This window comes from Lacerta agilis, chromosome 3, assembly GCF_009819535.1.
Source record: "Lacerta agilis isolate rLacAgi1 chromosome 3, rLacAgi1.pri, whole genome shotgun sequence".
NCBI lineage: Eukaryota > Metazoa > Chordata > Lepidosauria > Squamata > Lacertidae > Lacerta > Lacerta agilis.
The window spans coordinates 2,588,095-2,613,446 of record NC_046314.1 but is presented as its reverse complement, the minus strand read 5'-3'; the positions used below and the strand labels follow the sequence as shown (position 1 = coordinate 2,613,446).

General features: G+C 46.4%; 2 protein-coding genes across 8 annotated transcripts in view; both read left to right on the top strand.

Annotated features, from left to right (window-relative positions):
- EHBP1 (EH domain binding protein 1) overlaps nucleotides 1-5,795 on the top strand; it is a 274,386-nt gene extending 268,591 nt beyond the window's left edge. For all 7 annotated transcript variants that reach the window (XM_033145618.1, XM_033145622.1, XM_033145623.1 and 4 more), the window contains 2 exons: nucleotides 4,252-4,366; nucleotides 4,731-5,795. In XM_033145618.1, coding sequence (XP_033001509.1) covers nucleotides 4,252-4,366; nucleotides 4,731-4,821 — 206 coding nt within the window. In that variant the 3' untranslated portion in view covers nucleotides 4,822-5,795. The remainder of the gene's footprint in view (nucleotides 1-4,251; nucleotides 4,367-4,730) is intronic.
- Nucleotides 5,796-15,714: 9,919 nt separating this feature from the next.
- OTX1 (orthodenticle homeobox 1) lies at nucleotides 15,715-24,531 on the top strand. The gene is made up of 3 exons (XM_033145616.1): nucleotides 15,715-15,934; nucleotides 17,632-17,783; nucleotides 23,590-24,531. Exons 1-3 carry the CDS (start codon nucleotides 15,838-15,840, stop codon nucleotides 24,427-24,429), a joined length of 1,089 nt encoding a protein of 362 aa, XP_033001507.1. The 5' UTR covers nucleotides 15,715-15,837; the 3' UTR covers nucleotides 24,430-24,531.
- Nucleotides 24,532-25,352: the final 821 nt, after the last annotated feature.

Genomic DNA, 25,352 nt, shown 5'->3' with positions numbered 1-25,352 from the left:
TGACTAGCTAGCCCCCTCAGATATCTTACTGTGAGGCTGAAGGGAACTGGGCTTCTAGAGTTGGTGCTTATGCTTGATGTGCTTTACATAAAACAGCAGAAAACCGATGCAGAATAAGGCTGTCTCATGAAAACAAAGTATAAACACAGAGTAGTCACCAGCTGAGTATTGAGGAGCTTTGGGTTCCAGCTACCTTCTTGCATGCATAGCACCACTTGTTAAAATTTAATGCCTCCTTAGAACAGCTGAAGTTCATGTTTTACACACCTTAGGAGTGGTGTGTGTTCATTTTTCTACCCAACAAATAGATCTCCTTTAGAAATGTGTACATCTTGATTCATTCTTGGCTTCGAGTTTGAAGTGGGTGCTCTTCTTAAAAGGATTTATGCATAGGTTCACTATTTTTGTAGTTATGGTTTATATGATAAGCTTTTATATTTAAAATCAATATGTAATCCTGTGGAGGAGCTTATCCCCTAAAACCCCATTTGTAAATCTATTTTAGCTTTGTTACACGGCGCTGCCACAGTATTCCATAGATTGATTAGGTTCAGCAGTAGAATCCTATCAAATGGCTTCCTCTGATGATGATGCAAACTCTTTCAGGATTGCTAGTTGACTGGAACTAAAGATAAGGCTTTGACTGCAATCCCCCAATGTGCTCTTTACAAAACTAGTGTTAATTTTCATCAAAAGTTGCAAGGCTTATTTTATAGCGACAAGATTTAAGGGATTTTTATTATAGAACTTTGGTCATTTTCAATATACTGGAGTGTATTTCTGCTAGAATACTAATATTTGTTTTCTTTTCCCAAACTAATTATCTCCTTTTAAAGAAAATAAATAGTAACTGATTCAGAAAAAGAAGCCTTGCATACTTTAGTTTTTGCAGGTTTTTATTCTGTATAAAATTTTGAAATCTATATCCTTCTTGAAAAAATTTGTTATTGCCAGTGACAGAAGAAACAATGCTCCCCAGCACTTAGATTTAAGCCAATCTACTGGTATATACTGGTCCTTAAACCCATGTTTATAGGAGTAATCACATTGATTTCAAGGGAACTTCCTTAGCATGGCAACTCTAAAACCATTTCTTAACAAAGCAATGTGTGTTGGGTCTAGCTGAGCTGCAGATAAAAAAAAGGATCAGAGCAAGTTTTTTTTTTTTTTGTTAAGAAAAAGCCTGAGATTAATATAATTTCTATGCCATCTTGCTTTTGTTCACCATATAAGGATGTCAGCATATTAGGCTCCAAATAACTCTTTAGATTCGCATAAGCAGCTTGCTTTCACCCACTGAAGATTTTGGTGGCTGTTTCTTTCTTTAAATGGCTGCAGCAAATAACAAACTGCTCTAAGTTTTAAAAACCGTTCCTTTGTGGGGACTGGTCTGCTTTTGGAACTTAACTAAATCTAAAGCCCACTTACTTTACAGAACAAGCTTCATGTGGGCTGGCTGGCTTGCTTGCTTGCATCTTGCTGTAGTCAGGTGGTGTGGTGAATGGTTTTCTTTAATTTCCAAACTTCAGAACATGTAATTGGAGCACCCCAAGACTAAATGAGTTCAACTGAAATCAACAAGACCTATTTCCACGTAAATGTATTCAGGTGTGAGCAAAAGTTACTGAATCTGTGATTCATAGCTTTTACTTTTTTAAAAGTCCAGCTGGAAACAACAGGACTTACAGTCTTCCTTTATTTTGAATCTTTGGGTATAATAGAAAACGTAATCAGAAGGATTACTGCCATTATTATTCACAGACTAGACCAGAATAAAAAAAGACTGAGGACTAGAGGACTTTGTTGGCCAATATGTATATCTACTTATACTACATTAAATAGCCTTGACATGAACTGATATAAGCAAGGTTGCTTCTACATATAATAGTGGTTAAGTTTCTTGACTTTTTAAATTTTGGAAATAGAAATGAGCATTCATGTCTGGTTGTTTACTATTTTAATTAGCAAACCTTAGCAGTACAATCCTGTGCATGTTGATTTAGAAATCCCACTGAGTTCAATGGGGCTTACGCCTTACTAAGTGTGTGTAGAATTGCAGCCTAAGTATCATGGGATCATTTGCCCTATAAAAGAAATTTATTTCAAACAATATGTTTGGGACTCTTAAGAGAATTCTATCATATCATTTTTGGAGAATTGTTATATTTAAGCCATAAATGACATATGCTCTTGCTTTATTTTGCCACTCTGAATACATGCATTCAAATGTAAGATCTCAACAAATTATGAACAGCTAAGAAATTATGCATATTTTTAAAAGCAGAGGGAGTTGGTGCCTTTCAGACTTTTGGTGCTAACTAGTTGTTGAAATGTAGGTATATCATTACTAGTAGAAATCATCTGCTACTGGGCAGCCTGTAAATGCTGTTAAATAAATACAGTAGTAGCAACAAAAAATATGCTGAAAACTTTGTTGGAGTCCTTTCATGTAAACACAGTGTCTAGGATGTAGTTTTTACAGATAAATTTGTTGTTTTCTGCAGCTGTGTGTGAAGGAGTATATTTTCTCTGTGTCACTGTTAGTATGCATATACTGTGTATATTGGGAAGGCAATTTAAAGAATGGCTTTTTACTGCTGTTCTAACCTTTATTGGATGAGTCTGCATCTAATTTTTAATTTGTAAATACAAGACTGAATTCACTCTAGCACCACTTGCTTTCATGAAGCTTCTGAACAGTTTGCTGCCTTGAATAAATTTTGCTTTGGAGGGGGGTCAGGGGGATTTGAACCAGCACATTCTTGTGTGGTTTGTGAAGATTCACATGGTAACCATTGGTGTGCATTGTTAGGTTTATCTGAATAAGCACCAGCCATGTGAGTTTTAACATGATTGCCCAGGGCAATGGAGAGAGGAGAGAGAAATCTAAAAGGGTTGCACTGTCTTGCCTCTGGTTTTTGTGTTGTTGGTTGTTGTTTTTAGAAAGTTGATAGAGGAAAGGACACCACACGAGTCAGAGTCAGAAGTGATGGAGTTTTCTTTTAAAGCCGGTGTCCTGTTTCCCTCCTGCTTCTCATTTGTTCTGCTATCTCCTTCATCATCTATTTCTCCTTCTTTTCATTGTTTACCTTCCTAATGAGGGAGGCGGGGCAGACTGGAGGCTGATTGACAGATGCAGGCCCTTGTAGTCTGGCCTGGAGAGCAGTTGGTTCAGAGCTTGAGGAGTGCTCCAGTGTTAAATGTGCCCTTTTTAATGAAACACTGCCTTATAAAAAGTAAGAGACAATACAACACCAAAAGGAAATACTGTACCTGTATGAGAGAGCCTCTCTCTTTCTGCAGCATCTTTGAATAACAAACTAAAGCAAAACTGAAGAAGTGAAAGAAATGGGTATAGATCTGTACTCCACCTTAAAAAAAAAAAACTTCAACAACAACCAAATTTGGAATTGTTCCCTAGGTAAAGGCCTAAGATTCAGCTATTACACAAGCTGCCAAATAGTCTGAACAACTATGGAAGAAGCTGTGTAATACTGTCTAGCAGATGTGTTTTTACCTCAAAGAAAAATGCTGATTATCTGATACCCACTTTTAAAGTTATTCTGCAGCATCTGGTGCCCAGTGTGAGACATTTCCAACAGCTAAGATGTAGCAAGAAAGAAATTAGCAAAGAATAGGCTATTTGGAGGGGAGAGTAGGTTACAGTGAGATTAAGAAAAGTGTTTTTCTATTTGCTTTAGCTGGCTTTTTGTCTATAATTTTTCCTGTTTTGATTCCTGTAATTTTTTCCTGTATGATTCCTCTATACATACATACATACATACATACATATGCACACACTGTGGGGTTTTTTTGTTTGTTTGTTTTTTGCCTCGACAGACTGATATGCAAAATGGGCACATAAATGCAAATCATCAAGTTTCCTAATTTCCAAACTGGGAGCTAGAAAATTGATTCCATTCACTCCACATTAGTGTGTTTTCATACAATTGGAACGTTTTTTTAATATGCCCTAGAATCTAATGTTGGAAAACATAAAATTATTGGGTCCGATTTATCCATCTTCCCACCCTTCCCCAGCAAGCTATAACCTGAAGTCATCAAATAAGAGTCTCGGCAGTTTAAAGTTACACAAATCCATAGGAATGTGAAATGAAATGACCCTTATTGGTCCCTACAAAGGAAGAGGCTTTATTGTGGAGGCCAATGATCTGGCACTGATTTGTTTAGATCATACGTAAGTTAAGCTTTCAAAGCATGCAGTTCTGGATTTCTTTCTTTTCTTTTCAGACTGGCAAAAGACCGAAGCTCAGAAGAGGAGAGAGCAGCTTTTGCTCGATGAGCTTGTTATTCTTGTTAATAAACGTGATGCACTGGTCAGAGATTTAGATGCTCAAGAAAAACAGTAAGTTTTGTATCTTGGCCAACATCTCTAATGGGAGTGTGCTTTTCCTGCATGGTAGCCTTGTTTCATCTAATACCATTCAAGAAAGGAAAACTTTGAAGAAAAGTCAACAATCCAGTGCTAAAGCAATTCAATTTGTAGAGATTCTGTGCAGTCCTAGGTTCCAGTAATGACTGTCCTCCTGGCTCTCACCCATCCAGTCAGATGGCATGCCCTCCCTTCCCTTTCCCACCGCCCAGGGTCCCTTAAGTGAATGGTAGTTGGGACTTGAATTTCTGAGAGGTTCTGTGCAATACCTATTGCATTGACATGTGAAATAGAGCTTGATTAGGGAAACTGATGACAATTGTGTTTGGTTTTCCAGGGCCGAAGAGGAAGATGAGCATTTGGAAAGGACCCTAGAGCAAAACAAAGGAAAGATGGCCAAGAAAGAAGAGAAATGTGTCCTTCAGTGACTGGCTTTCGTGGGGCAAGATACTGTTGTGTTTTATAGCCTAACCCTTCTTACATTTTGGAAATACTGACACAAGACTAAAAAGACAAAATCTCAAATAATAAACTTCAGAAAATGTTTAAACCAACCATTTGACTAGACCAGCTTTACCCCAAATTGTTTTCTTATTCCCTCACCCCACATGTTCCGACTCAAGCAATATTCCTTCAAAATCACCTTTCTCCCTGATTCACTTGCAGACTTAGACAAAAAAAATTACATGCTTTTAAATAAGTCTGCCTCCAAATGTTGTGGCAACACCTGGGTTGTTTAAGAAGGGGAGAAACCCTGGCTTTTTAATCTTTTGTTGAAATAACTTTCAAATACATTATTTTATGTAATAATATTGCAGAGGGAGAGAAGACAAAAATAGTTTTGAATGATTTCATCCAGTTCTGTTGTGTGTAATACTTAATACGCTACCTAAAATTGTTTAGCTAGATTATACTCAGACCATTTATTACGATGCGCTGTATTTACCAATGTTTATTTCAGCAGCAGTTTTACATTTTTATTTTAATTATAAATTTAAGACTTTTTGATGTGCTCAGAGAGAAGGCTTTTTAACCTATACCTTTCAAAAGTCTTGTGATCTGAATAAGTGATTGTAATGATGAGACCGACTGAAGTGTGATCAGTTTACAAAAAAAAATCATCTTTAGAGGCAATTCCATTTTTATTAATTATTTATTTACCTCTTAGTTTAGCTCCCTTCTCTTCATTTTGTTCAACCTCTGCATTCTGGCTCCACAATGCTGTTAATATTTATTGTGTATCCACCAGGGGCCTGTCTTGCCATTATCTGCAAAATCCCCTTGCAAGTTAATATATCCTTCACTAGCATCCCACTCATTTTTGTGGAAACTGTTACATTTATTTATTACAATACTGAGTTATGTATAAATTTTCAATAAAGCTGGATCTTTCTTACCATAACTCTGGTGGTCTACTTTTCTTACAAAACCTTTTAAAAAAAAATCTTGATATTTCTCATGAATGTTTTCATGGCATAACTTCATAGCTATTATTTTTAGACGCAACATCTGTGCAAAACTAAATAAGACCGCAATATTATGCAAATTTACTTGGGAGTAAGTCACACTGAACTCAGTCGGGTTCCATTCTGAGCGTAGGATTGCACTGTAAATTTACTTTTACATAGTTTATGTTAAGCTTTCTGAGGAACGTTGACTGAGAAATAGGAACAATTTTGTTTTTCAAGTTTTCTGGCTCTGAAACTGTTGCACCAATGTTTCCTACATTGGTGTTTCATATACAAATATTTGCCGTAGCATTGCCTTCAAACAGCTTCTACTAAGCTGTTGTTTAAAGTTTGTGTCAGCCCCAAGTTCTTACCTAATTAACCATATGGGCAGGGCAAACCCCCCCCCCCGCATATTTTACTCAGCCCTGTGTCTACATGGAATTCAGGGAGGTGATTGCAGGATAGCTGTGATTAAGGTGGACAAGAGTTCTGCCTAAGGAGCTTGGATCTTCTGTCTGTAGAGGTTGGAGGCACTTTATTAAAATTTTCAAATAAGAGAAAAGGCAGATTGTGCCATTGCAATTTGAGCTGAGTTTGCTTAACAAGTAATTGAATAAACTGTGCTATGCTTTTTAAAAAGATTGTTAAATAATAAATAACATTTTGCTGTGGGGAAAAGTTACTAGCAGGCCTCACAAACAGGGTTCTTGTCGATTCTGCTCTTCCTGGGAAGCCTAGGGGATCCAACCAATGCAAAGTCCTTGGGCAGCAGTGGGAGGGGAGAGAGAGAGAGAGAGCGCTTCTCGGATCCAGCTCAGGGTCTTGTACTGGGAGGGAGGCAAAACAGAAAGCGGCACAAGGAGAATCCCCGATATGTTACAAAATCCACATCGTGAATAATCCGGTTAAATGATAACAAGTGCCAGTGTAAATACGAGGGACCTGCGCCTTGTGCCTTTGGATGTATCCATAATGGGAATCGCTTTCTGAGGGCGTTCATATGCTAAATGAATTAAACCTCTTATCTTCGCCGACTACTGGATGAAATTCGGGCCAGAATCTCTCCCTCCTGTTCTCCCCTCCACCCTCCCTCGATTCCTGTCTCTCCTCCCCTTTTTCAAGTCTCTCTTTCTCCCACAATCCTTCTCTCCCTCCTCCCTCCCCAAGCTTTTTTCATTCCCATCCTGCAAAGCTAACAAATTCCACCGTCTGCCTTTAAAAGCCACTGCTAATTTGGGCCGAGAGGGAGAGAGAAGTGGGAGACCTTTTTCCTTGTTTGTCATAATGTAGGTTAATTCGCTTTGGTGGTTTCCGAGAGTCAGGTTAGAATTTATTAATTTGCGGCCAGCAATCTGCTCAGCTTCCGACCTTCCTCTTTTGTTATATCTCTCTCTGCCATCAGGAGATCTCACCGCGCGGCTCCTCCAGCGACACCCAAAGCGGGCTCGTCCCTGAGTAGCGAGGGTCAAGGTGGGCGTCTGGAAACCTGACGCCCGCTCTGGCTCTTTGGGAAATGTCTGGTGACTTTGCTAATTTACGGGGGTGGGCGGTGAGCTCTTCCTCTCCCCAGCACCGGGACACTGCCGGGGTTTATTGGCCTCTCTCGCTGGATTTCACGTTAGACAATTCTAAGGGAAGGAGGGATTTCTGTCCCTTTCTTGTGGTGGTGAAAGTGCGCGGGCAGGAAGGCGGTGCGTCAAGGACCACACTCTGAAACTCAGTTGACCCCAGGACAGAAGGGCCAGGCGAGCGGCCTGGAAAGGTGACAAGCCTGGATACAGCAGCCAGTCCTATCCCTAGCCAAGCCTGTCCTCTCTTACGCTGAAAGGGTCCCCCAGGATAATGGGGTTTGCTTGGTGAGGCTTTCCAGGCGTGAATTCGTCTTCCACCAAGAAAGGGAAAGGGCGCTGTTGGCAGAAACGGGGGTTCTCTACTGAAACCCTAACTCTCGTCGGAAGAGGCCCTGTTTATTAACTGCTGACGTTTGGCGTTTGTTTGTCTTTTAAATTCACCGTTGGGAAAACTTTTTCTAGATACCCTGAGAGGGAGGGAGATGGGAGGAAAGCAAGCTACGAATTTTGCACAGCCCAACAAGTCCGTGAAAAGCAATCCTTTGGGAAAGGAGGTGCCACAGACTCCCCTGGAACTTTGCTTCCAGGTAACTTGCGGGCTGAACAACAACTTTCGGGCTCAGCTTTCGTGTGACCCTTCTAGCATTGGGGGGCTTATTTCGCCCCGGCTCTGGGCCCTCCTGCCGGGACTCACAGCCACTTCCTTCTCTTTCAAGCTGCTGGACTGCCGAAGGGAAAGGAGGGCGCCTCCCCGGGTTTTCCTTCGAAGAGCGGGGAGAGCTCGAAGATGGGTCTCCACCATCCGGAGTCCATCCTAAAACTCTAGTCATTGGTTATCTGGGAAACCCTTCGCTCACGAGAAAGCCTCTTGCTTAGGAGAGAGGCTCCTGCCTCTTTCCCGGAGCTATGACTAGTAGGCGTTTGCATCAAAACAAAACGAACACCAAAGCAGCAGAGAACACCTAGCGTGTAAAAAGGGAGCTGAACTTTGGAAATGTAAAGTTGCGCGCGAGAGGCACGCTGGCTGCTGAGCGAGGAGAGAGAGAGAGAGAGAGATTTATGTATGTCCCTTTCCCCCTCGCCTGGGGACCCTTTGCCTCCAAAATGCACGATCACCCCACCCACCACAGGACGGCGGGGACCATCATCTCCGACTCTCACCCCCCCCCTTTGGCCTCGGCGAGCAGCACTCTCGTCTTGCTGCTGCACCTTCCCTTACCTGTGCCTGCCAAGTTAGGGCCACCTGAATGAGAGCCCCTGCTCGACGCCAGCTGGTTCCAAAAAGGTCGGGGGCGGGGGAGCAACGCCGGTCTGGATAAGTTCTTTCCAAGCGGGTGTCTCGAGAAAGACGCAAAGAGCCTTAGGCCATGTTTCTGAGCGCCCCGAACCTGCGGCCCAAGATCGCCTCGGCTTCCTCCTGCGAGTCTGCGGCTGCTGCCCGGTTTAGTCTCTCCGCACCTGAAGGTTTGCAGGAGAGAGAGAGGGGGGAAATAGCGAGAGCCGCATCGTCCGCGTCTCCCCCGCCACATACTAAACTTTTTTGTGTCCGTGTCTCCCTGGCTTCTCTCTGGCTCTGAGAGTTGCTCGTGCCCCCCTTTCCTGCCCTTAATCCATGGGTTTTATGGGCTGAGCATTAAGGAAATTCGCCTGCAATTTGGGATTAGACAAATACTCTTATTACAGGGGGAGGGAGGGGGAAACACAGAAAGAGAGAGAGAGAGAGAGAGAAGTAAAGCGTAGGGGTTTAGTGCTACTTGATACTCTGAGCTTTTCTCTAGACTTGATCGCATCATCCAAAGCTTGAGACGGAGGCAGGCGGCTGCCAGACTCCAAATCTGACTCGGAGAAGGCCAAAGGAACACGTTACTGAGGAATCTGCCTGCCCGGCTCAGCATCAGGATCCCAACACAACACAGACACACACACACACTGCTTTATTACAGAGGGAAAGCGGAGATTAAAACTAATTCTGAATTTTGAGGAGGGGTGGGCAGAAGGACCCCTATTCTGACTCCGTTCCATAATCCACTGATGGGGCTGTTTCTGGAGACTGACACTAAAGAAGAAAAGAACCCCCACAAAGCTCGGAGGTCCCCCATGGATAATGGTCTCCCATACTCTGGCCAAGGTACTGGTCCCAGCGAGAACTCCCCGCTTCCACTCCTCTCCCGCCCCCCCCTTCTTTTGCCTGCCCCATCTTTCTACTTTTTGTGAATGGGCTGCGGCGGCTTTTGTTCTGAGGAGAAGTGCCCGTGTCGCTGACTTTTGTGGGCTATAGAAGGATCTTGTAAACCTCCTTTTTCTCCCTCTCTCCCTCTCTTTCGCCTCTCCTCCAGTCCACTTTGATTAGATGTCCCCCTCAATGGGGGAAAAATGTAATTTCGCCAGGACTGTGGCGGTCACTCCCTTTGAACATTAGCTCGCTTTCAGCTCCAGCTTCAATTAGAAGGAGTTGATTTTGAGAGATCAACAAAAGGACCGCACCAAAGCCTTATTAAAGGTCCTAAGAAGATCTCCCGGATCCTTTGAGAAGCAGTTAAAGAAACAGTGTGCTTCGCTCATATTCTGTTACCCTGTTTCATTGGGACTCCAAAGGGAAAGTGTCTCACGGAAAAAGGGGAAAGCGGAGCGGGGGCAGCGGGTTAGAGGACCCTCACTTTGAAGCTGCGGCCACCAATCCCTTCCTAACCTCGCTTTCATTCATTTTGTTAGCAACCAGTTGATTCGGAGGGTTTCTTTCCCCTTTGAAAAAAATCATCATGATGATTATAATTCCTTTTCACTTTACTCTTTGTATGTTCAGAAGTTTTTTTTCCTATTAAAACTTCTCTCCTTTAAAAAGGGGGGTAGAAATAATTCTTTGTAAAGGATTCGTGTCTATTAATATTTATGATAATGAACTAGATACCCTCGACGTGGCGCGCAGTCTGTGCGCTTAGAAGGTGTGTGTTATGGATGGATGCGCGTGCGGCGTATGCAGGCTGGCGACCAACAACTGAAATGTGTTGTAGAATATGATATAGAGTAGGTATAGATGGAACCAATCTGGGCTCCCGTGTGCGCATTTTAACAACGTTTACGATTATACCCGCAGCCTGAGGAAACTTACTTGGCAGGAGGACCCACTAACGCCCCTTGAACTTTCGTGTAACACTCTTAGCAAAAGGACGTTGGGGGCAAATTTGTTTTATTTCCCGGACATTTACTGTTCCACAAATACACTTAGCATCAGAGGTCACTTCGGATTATGTTTTATTAAAGTTGTCCTCATCGGCCTCAGACACTTACTTACCAAGTATGAGAGACGCCTCCTGGGTTCCAGAGAGACTGACTTCTGAGGTTGCAGCCAGCGACTGCTCTAGGCTGAGGTGTGCAGCTTGCCTCTGCAACTAGCGGGCAACAGGTTTCCAGCAGCCACACGACGCGCATATTGGAGAAGCACAAGCAAACAGGCGCCCAGGTCACTTGTGGGCTCCATATGGCACACAAAAATGGGCGGGGGGGGGACTGGCGCACACATCCCCGCACCGCAGCCTATACTAGAATTGCTACTACTTCGGCTTTTGCGCTCTGGAATTATGGAATCGAAATAATCCGTGCAAAATATATGTATCGAGGCGTATACTGGTTATAGACGTTTGTATTCTCCCTTTAAATACTCACCCACTTGGACCTCCTTTGCTCTCCACAGAAACCTGCCTTTCCCAGAATTTAGAGCGGGAAACAGGTGTCCCTCTTGCCTGAAGAGAGCTACCCGTGGCTCGAGGTGGCTTGCCAGGTTAGAGGCATAACTGGGGACTCCTCCGGAGTCCGGTTGAATCCCCCTCGCGGATTCCGCGAAAATTTGTCGGGCTTCCAAAACGAATGTGACCTGCGGGCTGTTAAAGCGCCCGAGATCAGGCGCAGCAAACTTTCTTTTGAGGAAGAGCAACGCGGCTATGATTTAAAGACGACGACGCAGAAAACCCGGCGGGGAGAAGGAAGGCCACGATTTGTTGTGAGAGGAGGGAGGAAGAGAGCGACCCCGCGCTCAATGCAGCGGGGCCGAGAAAGGCTGCCCTCGCCTCGTACCTGGGGAGGCGGTGGGACGTGGAGCTCGCCTTGGGGAGATGGCATCCCGAGGCTGCCCGGGAAGTGCGGGGTGAGGATGCGGAGTGTGGGCGGGGACCGAGGCCCAAGGGCGCCTGGGCCGAGTGCGAGGCGAAGGGAAAGCGGCGGCCCGGCCGGTCTCCACACCGACTCTAGCCTTCAGCCGGGGAGAGTCCCCTGCTCGGCACGAGGGTGCAGCGCGCGCTCTTCTCCGCGCGCAGAAGGGAGGCCGAGGGAAGGGATGGACCTGCGCGCGTGTCCCCCCCCCCGCTCGCTTTCGAGGGGAGTCCCAATCTGAGGGGCGGGCGGGCGGGCGGGCGGTCACAGTGTATCCTGGCTTCTGCTTTCTGAGGGAGCAGAAGTTGCCTCAAAGGAACTGAAGCGGCGGGGCGGGGCGGGGCGGGGCAGGTCGTGTCCATCCTCTGCGGCTCCCACGCTGCAGAGAAGCTGCTGGGGGAACCTCGCGCCGCTCGCCCTGAGGGAGCCGCGAGGGAGAGTGGCGCTTGCTGCTCGGGCTGCTGCGCGCGCGGCTGGGACTGGGGTGGAGTGGGGGATGGGGCGTGCGGAGGTAGCACTCATCCCGCGCTGCCATTGCCCGGGCGGCTGTCACTCAGCGGCAGAGAGGCTGGGGATTGGCGCTGGCTCGGTTACGCATTTGCCTTGCGCTCACATACATGGGTAGGGCAGTAGAAAGGTGATCAATCTTCATCAGGCTACATTTCCAATCACCTAAACAACTGGGCAAGACGGCGACCTCGGCAAGGTAAAAAAAGCGCTTCCTTTATTTCACTTTTCCCTCCTCCTACAGGTGAGGCAGGACTTTCGGCTCCTTTACCTGGCCGTCCGAACAGCACACTTAGGAAGCGCCCCCCCTTTCCCCTCCGCTCTCTCTCTCTCCCCCCGCGCCCAAGCCAGCTTCCTCCCGCCCTCTCTGCCTCTCCCCGACCGGGCAATAAGTTGCCGCTGCCTCTTCGCCCAAGTGTTTGCCAGAGACAGTCGAGGAACCTTTCTCGGAGCAGCGAAGGCGGCCCAGCGCAATCCTGCTGTCGGGCTCGAGGAGGCGGGCAGATGAAAGAGCAGCGACAAAACGAAAACTTTCCCTCGAAACTTGCCCTGGCTCTTCGCTTGGCCGCTGTGACTCGCGGGGCCGGGGCGCGCGGAGGGCCGCCTTTCTCCCTGGAAACGGGGACTACTGAGCTGCAGGTAAAGCGGGGTTCCGCCGCTCCCCTTAATGCCCGACTTGCAGCCGCCGCCGCCGCCGCCGCCGCTCGGTAGGCGCAAAGCAGCCGGCGCGAAGTTGGCGCTCCCTCCGATTCCTTGCGCGCCCCTCTTGCTCTCTCAGGTGCGGGCGGCTGAAGCTGAGCGCCGCCTCCCCGCTCCCAACCCTCCCTGTCCCGCCTCAGCCTCCGGCCTCTTGGCACGCAACCTGGCAGCCGGAGGAAAGAGCGCACGGGCTGCTTTCCTCCGCTGCCGGGGAGCCGGACGGGGGAATAGGCTCTCGACGACTGGGCCTCCCCGGGACCCCTGGCCGGCTTCTCTTGGGCTGGCGTGCGGGTCGACCTCCTCTCCCTCGCGCTCCCTTTTGACAGTGGCCAGCAGCTTAGCTCGCGGGGCCTCCTCTCTCGGTCGGTCCGCGTAAGTCTCCCTGCGCCACGGCCACCCGGGTGACCTGGAGCCCCACGAAAACTGTCCGAGTAAGTCGTGGTCGGGGAGTCCAAAGTGGGACTCGGTGGGGCTTCAGTCTACCTCTCCATGTTTGGAGTCTACTTTTTTGTTTTGTTTTGTTACAATGTTGACTTTCTCCATATTCGCTGCTGTTGGGCCTGTCCGGGAGGACCTTTTGCTGTAAGGGGAGAGGCCGCCCCCCCCCCCGGTTTCTCCACAGGCCTCTCTACTTTGAGGTCTCTCTCGCTCTTGTTTCTCTTGGGGACTCTGGCCGATTTCACTCTCGGGATTCCTAGGCCTCATTCAAGGTGCCTCGTCTGAAGATCTCTCGCTCCAACTGTCCTTTCCTGAAATTAAAAGCGCCCAAGGAGAAGGCGCTGAGGGAGGTCCGCTGTTTAGGAGATATTAACAAAATGCACACGAAAGCTCATACCAAGAACAAACTTAGTTGGTCTCTAAGGTGCTACTGGAAGGATTTTTTTATTTTATTTTGTTTCGACTACGGCAGACCAACACGGCTACCCTACCAGTAACTTGACTTCAAGTGCGATCCCGGCAAAACTCATTTAAGAGGGGGGGGGGTTGCAACTGAAATAAATAAGTGTTCATGTTTCAGAGTGTTGCAGTCTTGAAAACTTTAAAGCAAGTAGAGCTGGAAGAATGGAACTATCCTCAAAGTCAAAGCAAAACAAAAAAATTCCGCGTTGCTGAAGTTTTTGCTAACTCTAAGGCCCAATCCCAATGTTGTTTCCTCGAAAAGAAACCACACGGGTTTCAAAAAGGCCCTTAATCTTTAGTCAGTACACTTAGGACCGCAGCTTGCTAAAGTAAAGCAGATGGACTTTCTTTTCACTTTTTGAATCGCGTGAAGAAGCAGAAATCCCTTCGTTCTCGGATCAAACCAAGGAGAACTTTAAAGCAAATCTAAGTTTATGGGAAACAGCAACAGGTTAATCAGTTTTAGGAGTGTGGAATGCTTTAAATTAATTTGTCATATATCTGCCTTTACTGCCCAATAAAAATTTAAACTTAAACTTAAATTTAAATCCCATTTCATAGTTTTTGCTCTTGTTTCTTATTTATTTATTTATTTATTTTGGTTCGGTTTGGTTTTGTAATGACTATAGGTTTTGGAAGCAGGATGGCCTGCGGTCCAGTTAAAGTTTCTGGCCAATAATTAATTGAGGTTAATGCCACCACCATCTGCTGCGGGATGTGGGATTTTATTTTATTGTATCTGCTTGGTTTGTCTAACTTATTTTTTTGTGCATCTCTCCGGGCCCCCAGCCCTTGGCTAATGAACCTGCTGGATCTGGACTCGATGAACCACAACAAAACTTTAAGGGGCTGTAGAATTAAAAACAGCTACAGCACCTTGAATATTTTGCCTGCATTGGGATTCTGCGGGGATATAAGCCACCATCCTTACTCATTTAGTTGAAAGTCAGTTTGCGTTGGCCTAAATTTTACTTTATTACTTTAGTAAGAGAGCCTAGGATCCTGCCTTCAGTCTTCGCTACTCTCCACCACCCGAAATGAATGCGAGAATTAGGCAACTTGGTTGTGTCGTCTTCCTTTGCCTTCCTCCGCAGCTCTTCCGTCGGTGGAGTGGGGGGGGGGGGCCTTTGGAACGTGAATTTCAAAGCAACTCCTGGAATCTGTTTGTTTTTAGACCATTAGCCATTTCTAATTAAAGCGTCTCCTTCTCCCCTCTTTCAAATTAATTATACTTACACCCTTTTTTGGTATCTCGTTTTGATTTTTAATCCAATTATCTTTTTAAATAATTGCTTTATCTCCCTCATCACGGAGTATTGTACCCCCTGGAAGCCCCTCGGCGATTGTATGGCAATATGGCTGTAGTTATTTTTTTAAAAAAGTGTGTGTGTGTGGGGGGTAGACCTCCTTCCCCACTCCCACTCCACCACCCGGTTACACCTCTTCACTCTGTCACTTTCTGATTCCACTTCCCCCCTTTTCTTGGCGGGTGGGGGGAATTTCCGCCATCTTGTGTGCGACGGAGAGACTTGACTTTTGTCCTTTAAAAAAGCCCTATTTATACGGAGTGTGTATGTGAATGCACACCTTTTTAAAGACCTAATCTTGCCAACTCCGAGTTTTCTTATTTCTGGACCAGGTGTTTGGAAGAAACCCCTTGCCACTTTTTGTTTTGTTTTGTTTTAAATTGACAGTCTGTCTTACATTGCTTTACTTCCCTCCCTGCGCGTTCGAGAGGGTTTTTTTTCTTTTCTTAGTTAGGATCTGCCATAGCTGTATATAAAATTATATTCCAGCTTGACTTTATCTGAAAGTCAAATAAATGAGAGGGAAACAGCTGGACCTGCCCAGTACTTACTGTCGTGTTGTTGGAAAGGGAGGGAAGTAAAATAGGCAAGCTCTGTGTGGAAACTTAGGAAAAAACTGATGTTTTGCCTTGTTCTCTGTCTTGTGCGTGTGTTTTTTTGTTCCTGCAGACTGCAGTGAGAGGCTCTCCTGCCCCTGGGATTTCCTTCAGCCACCTCCTTGGAAGAATCAATCTTTTAATTATTATTATTTTTTAAATTTTAAACCCCACGAACAAACCAAGAATTTTAAGACACGCCTTTTGGGGAAAAGAACATTTCTAATTGTGTGTGGATAAATTGGAAAAATCTTTCCAGCTTTTAGCATGATGTCTTACCTCAAACAGCCCCCCTATGGCATGAATGGGCTGGGGCTGGCGGGACCTGCGATGGATCTTCTTCACCCTTCCGTGGGGTATCCGGGTGAGCAGCATTAGCCAACCCTCTTTTGCTTTTACCCACTGATTCTCGGCCAGGCAGATCGAGCCCCTCCAAGCAGCCTCCTATTTAATTTATGCCGCTGAAATAAAATAGTTCCTCAATTTATTCTAGAGGTTCTACAAGGGGAAAGGAATCCAAGAACCTATGGATAAAGTTCTTGATAGATCATATTTTTTTCCAGGTCAGCAGCAAAACCATTTTCCAGAATTGAATTGTCCACTCTTATTATCACCCCCCTTACCTGTGGTATCCTAAACTACCCCTGTATTGGAAAGTGAACACTGCTGATTTTCCTGGAGTTTAATTCAATGTTAAAATGCTTATTTCTCATGGCACCCTAGTACCCCAGGCCAACCTTTAAACAGGTGATTTGGTATTTAGCCCCTAATTATAAGCAATGGGGAGCACACTAGCAAAATGTTTACTGCCCAAAGTGTGAGTTGCCAAGTTTCAGATTTTGAGTTACTTTTTAAGACCCGATTTTTGTTGTTGTTTGAGTGTGTGCCTTGACAATATTACAAATAAAACAAGTGTGTGTTTGAACTACTTGCACTTTGATGGATACACCCAAAGCCAAATACAAACACGTTTAAATGTTAGTTCTCCTGAGGTTATTCGTGCTTGAGAACTGAGTGGGGGTGGGGGTGAAATCCTTTGATTGCGAACTTGGGCTGCCCACCCGAAGTTAGGAACCAATCTTTTCTTTTCCCCGGGTCGATAACTCCACAGTACTCCCCGCCCCCACGGATGAGTATGCTGAGAAATGAAGAAATGGGGTGTTAATGGGGTTTCCCCGTGTCTTTTCAAATGCTGTTATAGCCTGATCCACAACTCAGTTAAGCCGGAAGTCGTGGCATATACAAAATGCGAGAAAGTGCTGTATATCCCCAGCTCAAGAAGTTATCTGTCCTTCAGAAATGCTTGAGTTCTACTGACCCTGAATGCGCAGGCAGCCCAATCCTACGGGCTTTCACTGTGAGGTAACCCTCTGCCGACTTCAGTGAAACTCGCTCCCATTGCAGGGCTGCAGCTTTAAACCAAACCGTAATTCTGATAAGCGTGTTTGTTCTGCAAAGTAGCACCGATTTAATTCTGCTGCAGTTACTGGGGAGTAAATTATACTTGGGATTGCAGCTTTACTTGGAGGATTCAAGTCCTGAGGTCTTCCCTGGAACTTACCTCCAACTAAAGTTCTTTAAAAAAATTATTTAAATGACTGGGCTGTAAATAATCTATTTAAGTACAGATACTTCCATTTTAACTGGGTTGTCGCCAAGAGACTCAGATATTTCAAATGAGCTGCTGTTTTACGTCGGAGGCCGCTCAGGAAACTCAGTCTGCAACCCGAAGAGAATTTCCCTCTGCACTTACCCCCCCCCCTCCTCCCAAGTAGCTGCCCTGTGGTCCGCAGAGTTTCTCACACCCCCCCCCCACTTCTAACAGACGCTTTGTGTTTATATTTATGCGCCTTTAAAAATATTTGGAGCTGTCCTTGTGATTTTAAGTTGTTTGTGTGTCCCCCGCCCCCACATCCTGATTCGCTTGCTGGAATAGAGAGTAGAGAGTGAGCGACCCCTCCTCCCCATCCAGAACCGGGCGGAGGGAGGGGCGGTGGCGGATATTGACCATGCCGACATGGGTCCTAAATGCCACCTGTCTTTCTGTCCCGGGACCCGCAGCCACCCCTCGGAAGCAGCGGAGGGAGCGTACCACCTTCACCCGATCGCAACTGGACGTCTTGGAGGCGCTTTTCGCAAAGACCCGCTACCCGGACATCTTCATGAGAGAGGAAGTGGCCTTGAAAATCAACCTGCCGGAGTCCAGAGTCCAGGTCCGATGGCCCTTGGGAAAGCAGCGAAGCTGGGGCGGAAGGGCAGGGTTGGCTTGTGGTCGGGGAAGGGGGGCGCTTGGGGTTTTGTTCTTCCCTTTGCGGGGCGCGCTCGAAAACAGGAAAGGACTTCACCCACGGAACGTTCGCTTTGTTTTAACATGCGGTTCCCCCCCCCCTCGTTTCTTGTCTGGGCCATATCTTCCCTGAGTTCGCACCTAACTAGGCCTCTCTTGTTAAACTGGGGCTAAAATTTCTTACCTGCCAATGCTGGAGCGAAAGAACTTATATAACCCAAAGTATCACAATTAGGAGCTTTGAAGCCGCATGTTGGAGCCTAAGCAACCGCCTCCGTTTGGCGTCAAGGTCCGATTCCCCCTGGCTATATAAAGATTAGCTGGACCCTTTCTATTGACTTGTTTTCTCCTTCTCACTGGTCAGGGGGCTAACAATCCCGATCCTAAACACAGATAAATGGGCACACCCCAGCAAAAGTTAGATCCAACTGATACCCATCGAGTTCAGTTGGGTTTGAGATCAAGCAAATATGCTTAGCTTTTTAATTTTAAAGTGCGACTGACTTTTGTTGGATTATGCTTAATTTGTTTAAACCCCACTGATTTTCATCAGGGTTTTCTTTTTACCTTTTAAATCTAAACTTTAATTTAAAAAAAAATGCCAATTCAATAAACAAAACAACAAACTAAAATGCATCGTAAAATGTCATAAGGGCAAAGAGAATGAAAATACAATATAAGGTAATAGAGCTAAATAAAGAGAATGGATAGCATAAAAGATATTCCATGGTGGGATACAGGATTCGTTTTTATGCAAAATATATTAAGTATTCATAAACATCACCAGATAAAATCATATTGAGTAGGAGTGTCGAGTGTGGCAACCATGAGTTGTTTGGTCATGTAAATAATGAACAACGACCAGACAATGTAAAATCTGAGGAGTCTGCATCGCCCCTGGAAGCATGTATCTTATGAGTCAGTTTTTAATAAATGAGAATAAACACAACATTTTTGAACCATGAGTCCGAAGACTAGCAAGATGTGTCCTTTCATCCTTGAGAAGCTGCTAAGCAAGCAGCAAATATAAAATGAATCGTTTACAAATAAGATTGGCATTGCCATAATCAAAAATAGATAAAAGACGTAACTGAGAGCTCAGAGTGACCTGTTTGTCTATGATAATACTAATTTCTGTTGCCGCCTAATCCCAGAACTTGTGTACATAGTTACAGCCCCACCACATATGCCAGTATGTTCCTCATACCTTGCAACCCCACGAGCATAAGGGGAGTCATATCTTACAATAGGAGCTCTTAAAATCAGTTTCAGTATGTTTAAGGTCACGTCGTGAGATTAGTTTCTCCTCCCCAGGCACATTTGGGGCAAATTTCCTTAAAATATGACCAAGTAAATATGTGTTATACTCAATATAATCCTAAATACACTTAGAGCAGAACCTTAAACATTATTAGTTGGAAGTCTCTCACTAGGACTTATTTACAACTTAAATTTGTTGAGATTTCTACCTTTCTAGGAAAAATCACATTAATTTCAATTGAAGTCTATTACCAACGGGTGCCAGGAGGGATTGCAGGGCGGCATGGGGGCTGCTGGGTGTCTCTGGGTGCTGCAGGGCAGTGGAGCCACTGTCTGCCCCCTCTTAATAAAAGCTCCACCCCAGGCACCAGTGGGGGTTGCTACACCCCTGGTGCAGACCCATTGAAGAGGCATTGTTGACCCTGAAGTAGTTCAGCTGACTCCCCCAGGACTAGTAAAATAAACATTGTGACCCAGTTGCTACATTATGTGAGGCTTTTGTTTTGTTATCTTCCCACCTCATCCCACACATACATTTCCCTTAATCTCAGTTGTTGACTTGAAACTCACACACTGGCTTTGCCATATATGGGGGTTTGCTTTTCAGTTTATTCCAAAAGACTAGGAGCAGGCAGACACTAATTTGCCAGACTTCAGGTTGCTGTGTTTGGATTCGGTGTGGGTATGTATGCATACACATCCTGGCTCAAGTCAGAATCCTAGGAAGAAAATCTTCTTTAAATGCACTTTGAGCTCAGATTTCTCAAACCTTTATTTCCCTAAAGTCCACTTTCCTCCAGATGGGTCCCCAACAGTCAACAAAGGGCACCTCTAGAACTAAATTCTGCTAATTCGGATGCAGCTGCAGCTGCTGTAGGCTAGAGTGAACGGAGGGTGTTTATTAATTTTTCTTGCATTTGAAAAATTTTGCTGATAAGATTTTGAGCAGTCTTCACAACTCTGGGGTACGTATGTCCCACTTAGCTAGGCTTGGCATCACACCAAGCCTGCCATCCTTTATGTAATCCAGCTTCATCTGGCTACAGCTTATTTCAGAGGTTTCCTCTGGCAACCCATGGAAAAGGAGGGATTCAGTTTCAACCTGCTGAATCAAAGTCATAGACTATTTCCTGACCATACCTCCCTTGCTGTATTAGCCTTAGTGACTAGATAGGAGTTAGGCCATAAAGCTGCTCTTTAGAACTGTAAATATACCTGTAATTAAAATGCAACCACACCTCTGTTGTGCAAGGTGTGATTCTTCCTATCTGCTAATATTCTGGTCAATGTTCTCTTTCTCTTTGAGGGTCATTTCAGACCTAAGGGGTTTTCTACATGGAAAGCATTTACCTGGAATAGAAAGGAATTAAAAAGTTCATGTCATTGTGGCATTTCAATGCATGCATGCATGCATGTTATGTTGGCAGGCTGTGTTTTACTACATGTACATGCAGTGAAACTATACATAATTGATCACAGCTATGTGTGTAGGACATTAGTAATGACTAAAATGGCTCCAAGGTTCTGTTCCTACATGTATTTACCTACAAGCAAGCCCTATTGGAAACTCACTGGGACTTACTTCTGAGCACTGTAAAGCACATATTGGAAAGGGTGTTACTCTGATCAAGGTTCACTGCAAACATACTTGAAATTAAGTCTGTTTCCCATACTGTTATTGTATTTGGGAAATAGCTACTAGCTGATGTGGCATGTTACTTAACAAAAAAAAAAATCTATGATTAAAATGTTAGTGATTAAGGCTGAGATTCATAAAAGCTTACTGAGAGCCAGTGTGGTGTAGTAGTTACGAGTGGTAGACTCGTAATCTGGGGAACCGGGTTCGCGTCTCCGCTCCTCCACATGCAGCTGCTGGGTGACCTTGGGCTAGTCACACGAAGTCTCTCAGCCCCACTCACCTCACAGAGTGTTTGTTGTGGGGGAGGAAGGGAAAGGAGTATGTTAGCCGCTTTGAGACTCCTTCGGGTAGTGAAAAGCGGGATATCAAATCCAAACTCTTCTTACTGAATATCACAAGGATAACCTGTATGGAAGGCGGGGGGGGGGGACTTATGTGAGAATTACAGCCATCCTGAATTCCATACTGTGGGTTCTCTGGACTTGGATTGCTGCACTGAAATTCCAGTTCTCACAAAGTGATTAAGGGTGCTCCATCTTGTCTGTCAGATAATAAGATGAGCTGGGTTTCCATATAAAGGATAGATAAGTGCACTGTGATTACGATGGTGTTAAAGCAGCTAAGTCCTGGAAGCAAATTGTTTTAACTTCAAAAATTCTGTGCTCATCACACTGTCAGACGGTTGGTGAAATGATATGTAGGTGGTGTTCAACATGACACAGTCTTGAAACTCTACTGGGGATTTCACTGAAGGACTGGCTGTAACAGAGCACTGGGTGGTGACTGGGCTGTACTTCCTTGGCACTGACGTTATGCTGGTTACAACTTGATTTTCTCATGTTAAGATGAGAACTTTGGCTGATAAAGTGTGAAGGAACCTGTTGAATTGATGAGACGACCTTGCATAAGTAACAATAATGGGAAACAAGACTCATTTGGCTGTTCTTCAGTATGTTGGTAGCAACTGTATCATGCTGGTGCTAATATCCTTTCATCCTGACAACACTGAGTGGTGTTCCCTGCCTTTTTGTGCCGTAGACTCAGCTGGGCAAGTGTACACTAAAGCAGTGGCTGTTATGATAGTTTTTGGTTGGATATGGATTTGGTTCATGTTTGTTCCATGTAGTTTGGTGGAGCAGAGTTTATCTAGGAGCTTGCTAAAGGATGCAGGATACTGATTGTCTTAGACTTTTTGGAGATGTAGATGAGGGAGCTGACCGACTGACGAGCAAAAGGAAGAGTAGACAGTGGACAGTAGCAACAGGATAGGATGCTACCTGTTGACTCTAGCCTTACAGGTTGAAGGATAAGGAATGACACAGTAAAAATGCTGGCTTGCTCTTAACTAATCACAAAGCATACTAATGATGCTACGTACTGGGGTGGGTGTGTCTGCAACAAGCAAATGGTTTCTGTTTTGGGTATGCTGAGAGTTATATTATCTCCTAAAACATATGAGTATAAAGCAGGGTATATTAAGATGATAGATCTAGATATATATTTAGGGGGGGAGCCAAGCTGGGTACTGTTGAACGAAACCGGCTGAGAACTTTGTTCCTAATTGCTTCCTCTCACCGTAGGCATGGGAATGTAGAATGGTGTCGGAAAGAGAACACTGTGTTCTGTTGGATGGATGCTTAATTAGGGGTGCAGTTGTCCACATCTAGTGTTTGTCTGTTGGGTGCTGATGAATCCTCCTTGCTAGATATTTGAGGAGGACAGGTGGAGGAATGGATTTAACATCTTTGCTACATATAAAATATCTAGCTAATAGGATTCTTTAATAGCAATCATTTGGGGAAGGAGCTGCAAGGAGCTCCACAGCCATGAATGGTTTAGGAGAAGAAAATCCCAGATTTAATCTCCAGTTTCTGAATGGAGAGATCCTCGCCTGAAACCCTGGAGATCCATTGCCAGACAGTGTAGACAATACTGAGCTAGGTGGACCAATGGTTTGACTCAGTATAAGACAGCTTCGCATGTTCCTACGCTGATGGCTGGCTCATTGCCTGCTTCTCTTGGGTGTTACTAGTAGAAGGTGCATGAGGCGCTGGAGTGCTGTACTGTCAGCTTAATTTATAAATGGCTAAAAGGAGGATTGGTTGGATAGAGTTGTGTTGGTGGAACTGGTGTAGACATTCACCCCCTTTCCTACTTTTGATAGTTTGACATTATGGATGTGGGTGGACTGGCAGCCCCTATCTGCAGGAGCGTGCTGGGAGGAGGATAACTTGATGTTGCCTCATTCACCTGAATGGAAGGTGGGTGTCATGCGAGGCTGGTGCTGAGTCTGGGGGTGTTTTGGCTAGGGTGTGATTTGTGGTGGCTACGTGGGGTTCCAGAGTCGCCCAGAATTTGTTAGCTGGGTTCTGTTCTGGGTCGTACCAGCGACTTACCTTCCCTTTCTCAGTGTGTGGAGACTGGCGAGAGAGAACGCGCTGAGCCAGACCCTAGTGGCTCCTGATTAGGCTACCACTCGTAGGAAGAGGGAGAAGCCGGCAAATGGATGTGTACATGAATAGTGATGGAGGGTGATAGGCTAACCTGGACAGCTGCTAAACGGCCTCTTCCCCCGCGCTCCATTCCGCGTAGATGGAGATTGTTTGGCACTTTTCTGTTTCGTTGCGATCACACAGCGCCTTCTGCATTGGGTGGGAGACGGCTGAGGGCGGAATGGGGAGATCGGGCGATGTGCGTGTGCCAAAGCGGGCGAGGGGAAGAGACTGGGTGGCAGAGCAGGGTGTCACTTGTTCGTGGAAGAGTCCCAGGGGACTGACGGGCGGCTGCCTGTTCCGCCCGCCCCCATTTTCTTTTATTTTCTTTTTTCTTGCAGGTCTGGTTCAAAAACCGTCGCGCCAAGTGTCGCCAGCAGCAGCAGAGCGGCAGCGGCGCCAAGAGCCGCCCGGCCAAGAAGAAGTCGTCGCCGGCGCGGGAGAGCTCTGGCTCCGAAAGCAGCGGCCAGTTCACGCCGCCCGCCGTCTCCAGCTCCGCCTCGTCGTCTTCCTCCAGCTCCAACTCCTCGGGCCCGGCGAGCGGGGCAGCGGCCTTGGGCAACCCTGCTGGCAGCGGTACCGCCGGATCCGGGTCGGCCTCGTCGTCTTCCTCAGCGTCCCTGAGCAGCGCGCCCTCTGCGGTGGCGGCCTCGTCCATCTGGAGCCCCGCGTCCATCTCGCCTGGCGCCGTGCCGGAGCCCCTGGCGCCCGGCGGCGCGTCCTGCATGCAGCGCTCAGTCTCGGGCGCGCCGTCCGCCTCTTACCCGATGTCCTACGGGCAGGGCGGCGGCTACGGGCAGGGCTACCCAGCGCCTCCCCCGCCTCCCCCTCCCCCCTCCTCGTCCTACTTCGGCGGGGTGGACTGCGGCTCCTACTTGCCCATGCACGCGCACCCTCACGCGCACCAGCTCAGCCCCATGGCGCCTTCCTCCATGGCTGGCGCGACGCACCCGCACCCGCACCACCCGCTCGGCCAGGGCTCCAGTCACCACCATCACCATCACCACCACCACCACCACCAGCCGGGCTACGGGGGCACCGGACTGGCCTTCAACTCCTCCGACTGCCTGGACTACAAGGAACCGGCCCCAGCCGCGGCCTCTTCCTGGAAGCTGAACTTCAACTCCCCGGACTGCCTGGACTACAAAGACCAGGCCTCTTGGCGCTTCCAGGTGCTGTGAGGGAGGCCGTTCGCGGGGAGGTTTTATCCAGCCAAAGGAGGAAGGCAGCGCCAGCCGCGTCTCCGCTCAAGCACCCGCAGCCCCATCACCCAGCTCCCTCTCGCCACACTTCCTCGGCGCAGCCTCTGCCCAGCACCGACGTCCTCCTTGTTCGCCCCAGTCTCTGCGCGCTCTCACCAAAGCGTCGGCCTTCCTCCTCCCCAAACCGCCTCTTCTCACTCAGACCAATTCATCGTTACTTTTCTTTTTTCAAAAAAATATTTAAAGAACACGAAAAGAAGTGTAAGCAACCTGTGTCCAAATAGCATGCCTATTTCTCCAGCTCCTTTCCACACAACCAAGGATGCGGCTAAAAGGCTGCTGGATCAGACCTGCTGCTCTCCGCCTCTCTCTTATCAGCTTGACTCCTGGTGTGTTATTTATTCGCTGTCTGGGATTATGTTCCGCATTGTGCTCTTATTTTTAAACAGAAGAGAACTTTAAATCTAAATTCGTTCTCCTTCTTTTCACATACATGTTCCTTGGAGACACACACCCGCTCACACACAGGATTCCTCCCCTGCCTCAGCCATGTTGCTGTAAGCTTTGTAACGCTCACTCTCGTCCATGGAAAGGTGAGAGAGAGGAAGCGCCTTTTGCTTTCATGCCGATTGCAGACTTCTGTGTACAGCTCTTAATCCCCCCAATCTCCTTGGGAGACTCTTCTCCTCTCTCCCCCAGTTCTCTCCGTAGGATTGTATTACAAAAAACGGCAGGAATTGTGTATATAGTGTAATGTTAAGTCCGTTCCAGAGACCCTTTTTATTTTTAGTTTGATTAACTGAGGTGAAGGTGAACTCAATATCTTGAGCCTAACGTACAGGAAACCGAAGGAGCCACGCGCATCTCATATTTCCCCCCCGGCCATGACTTCCCCTTGAAAC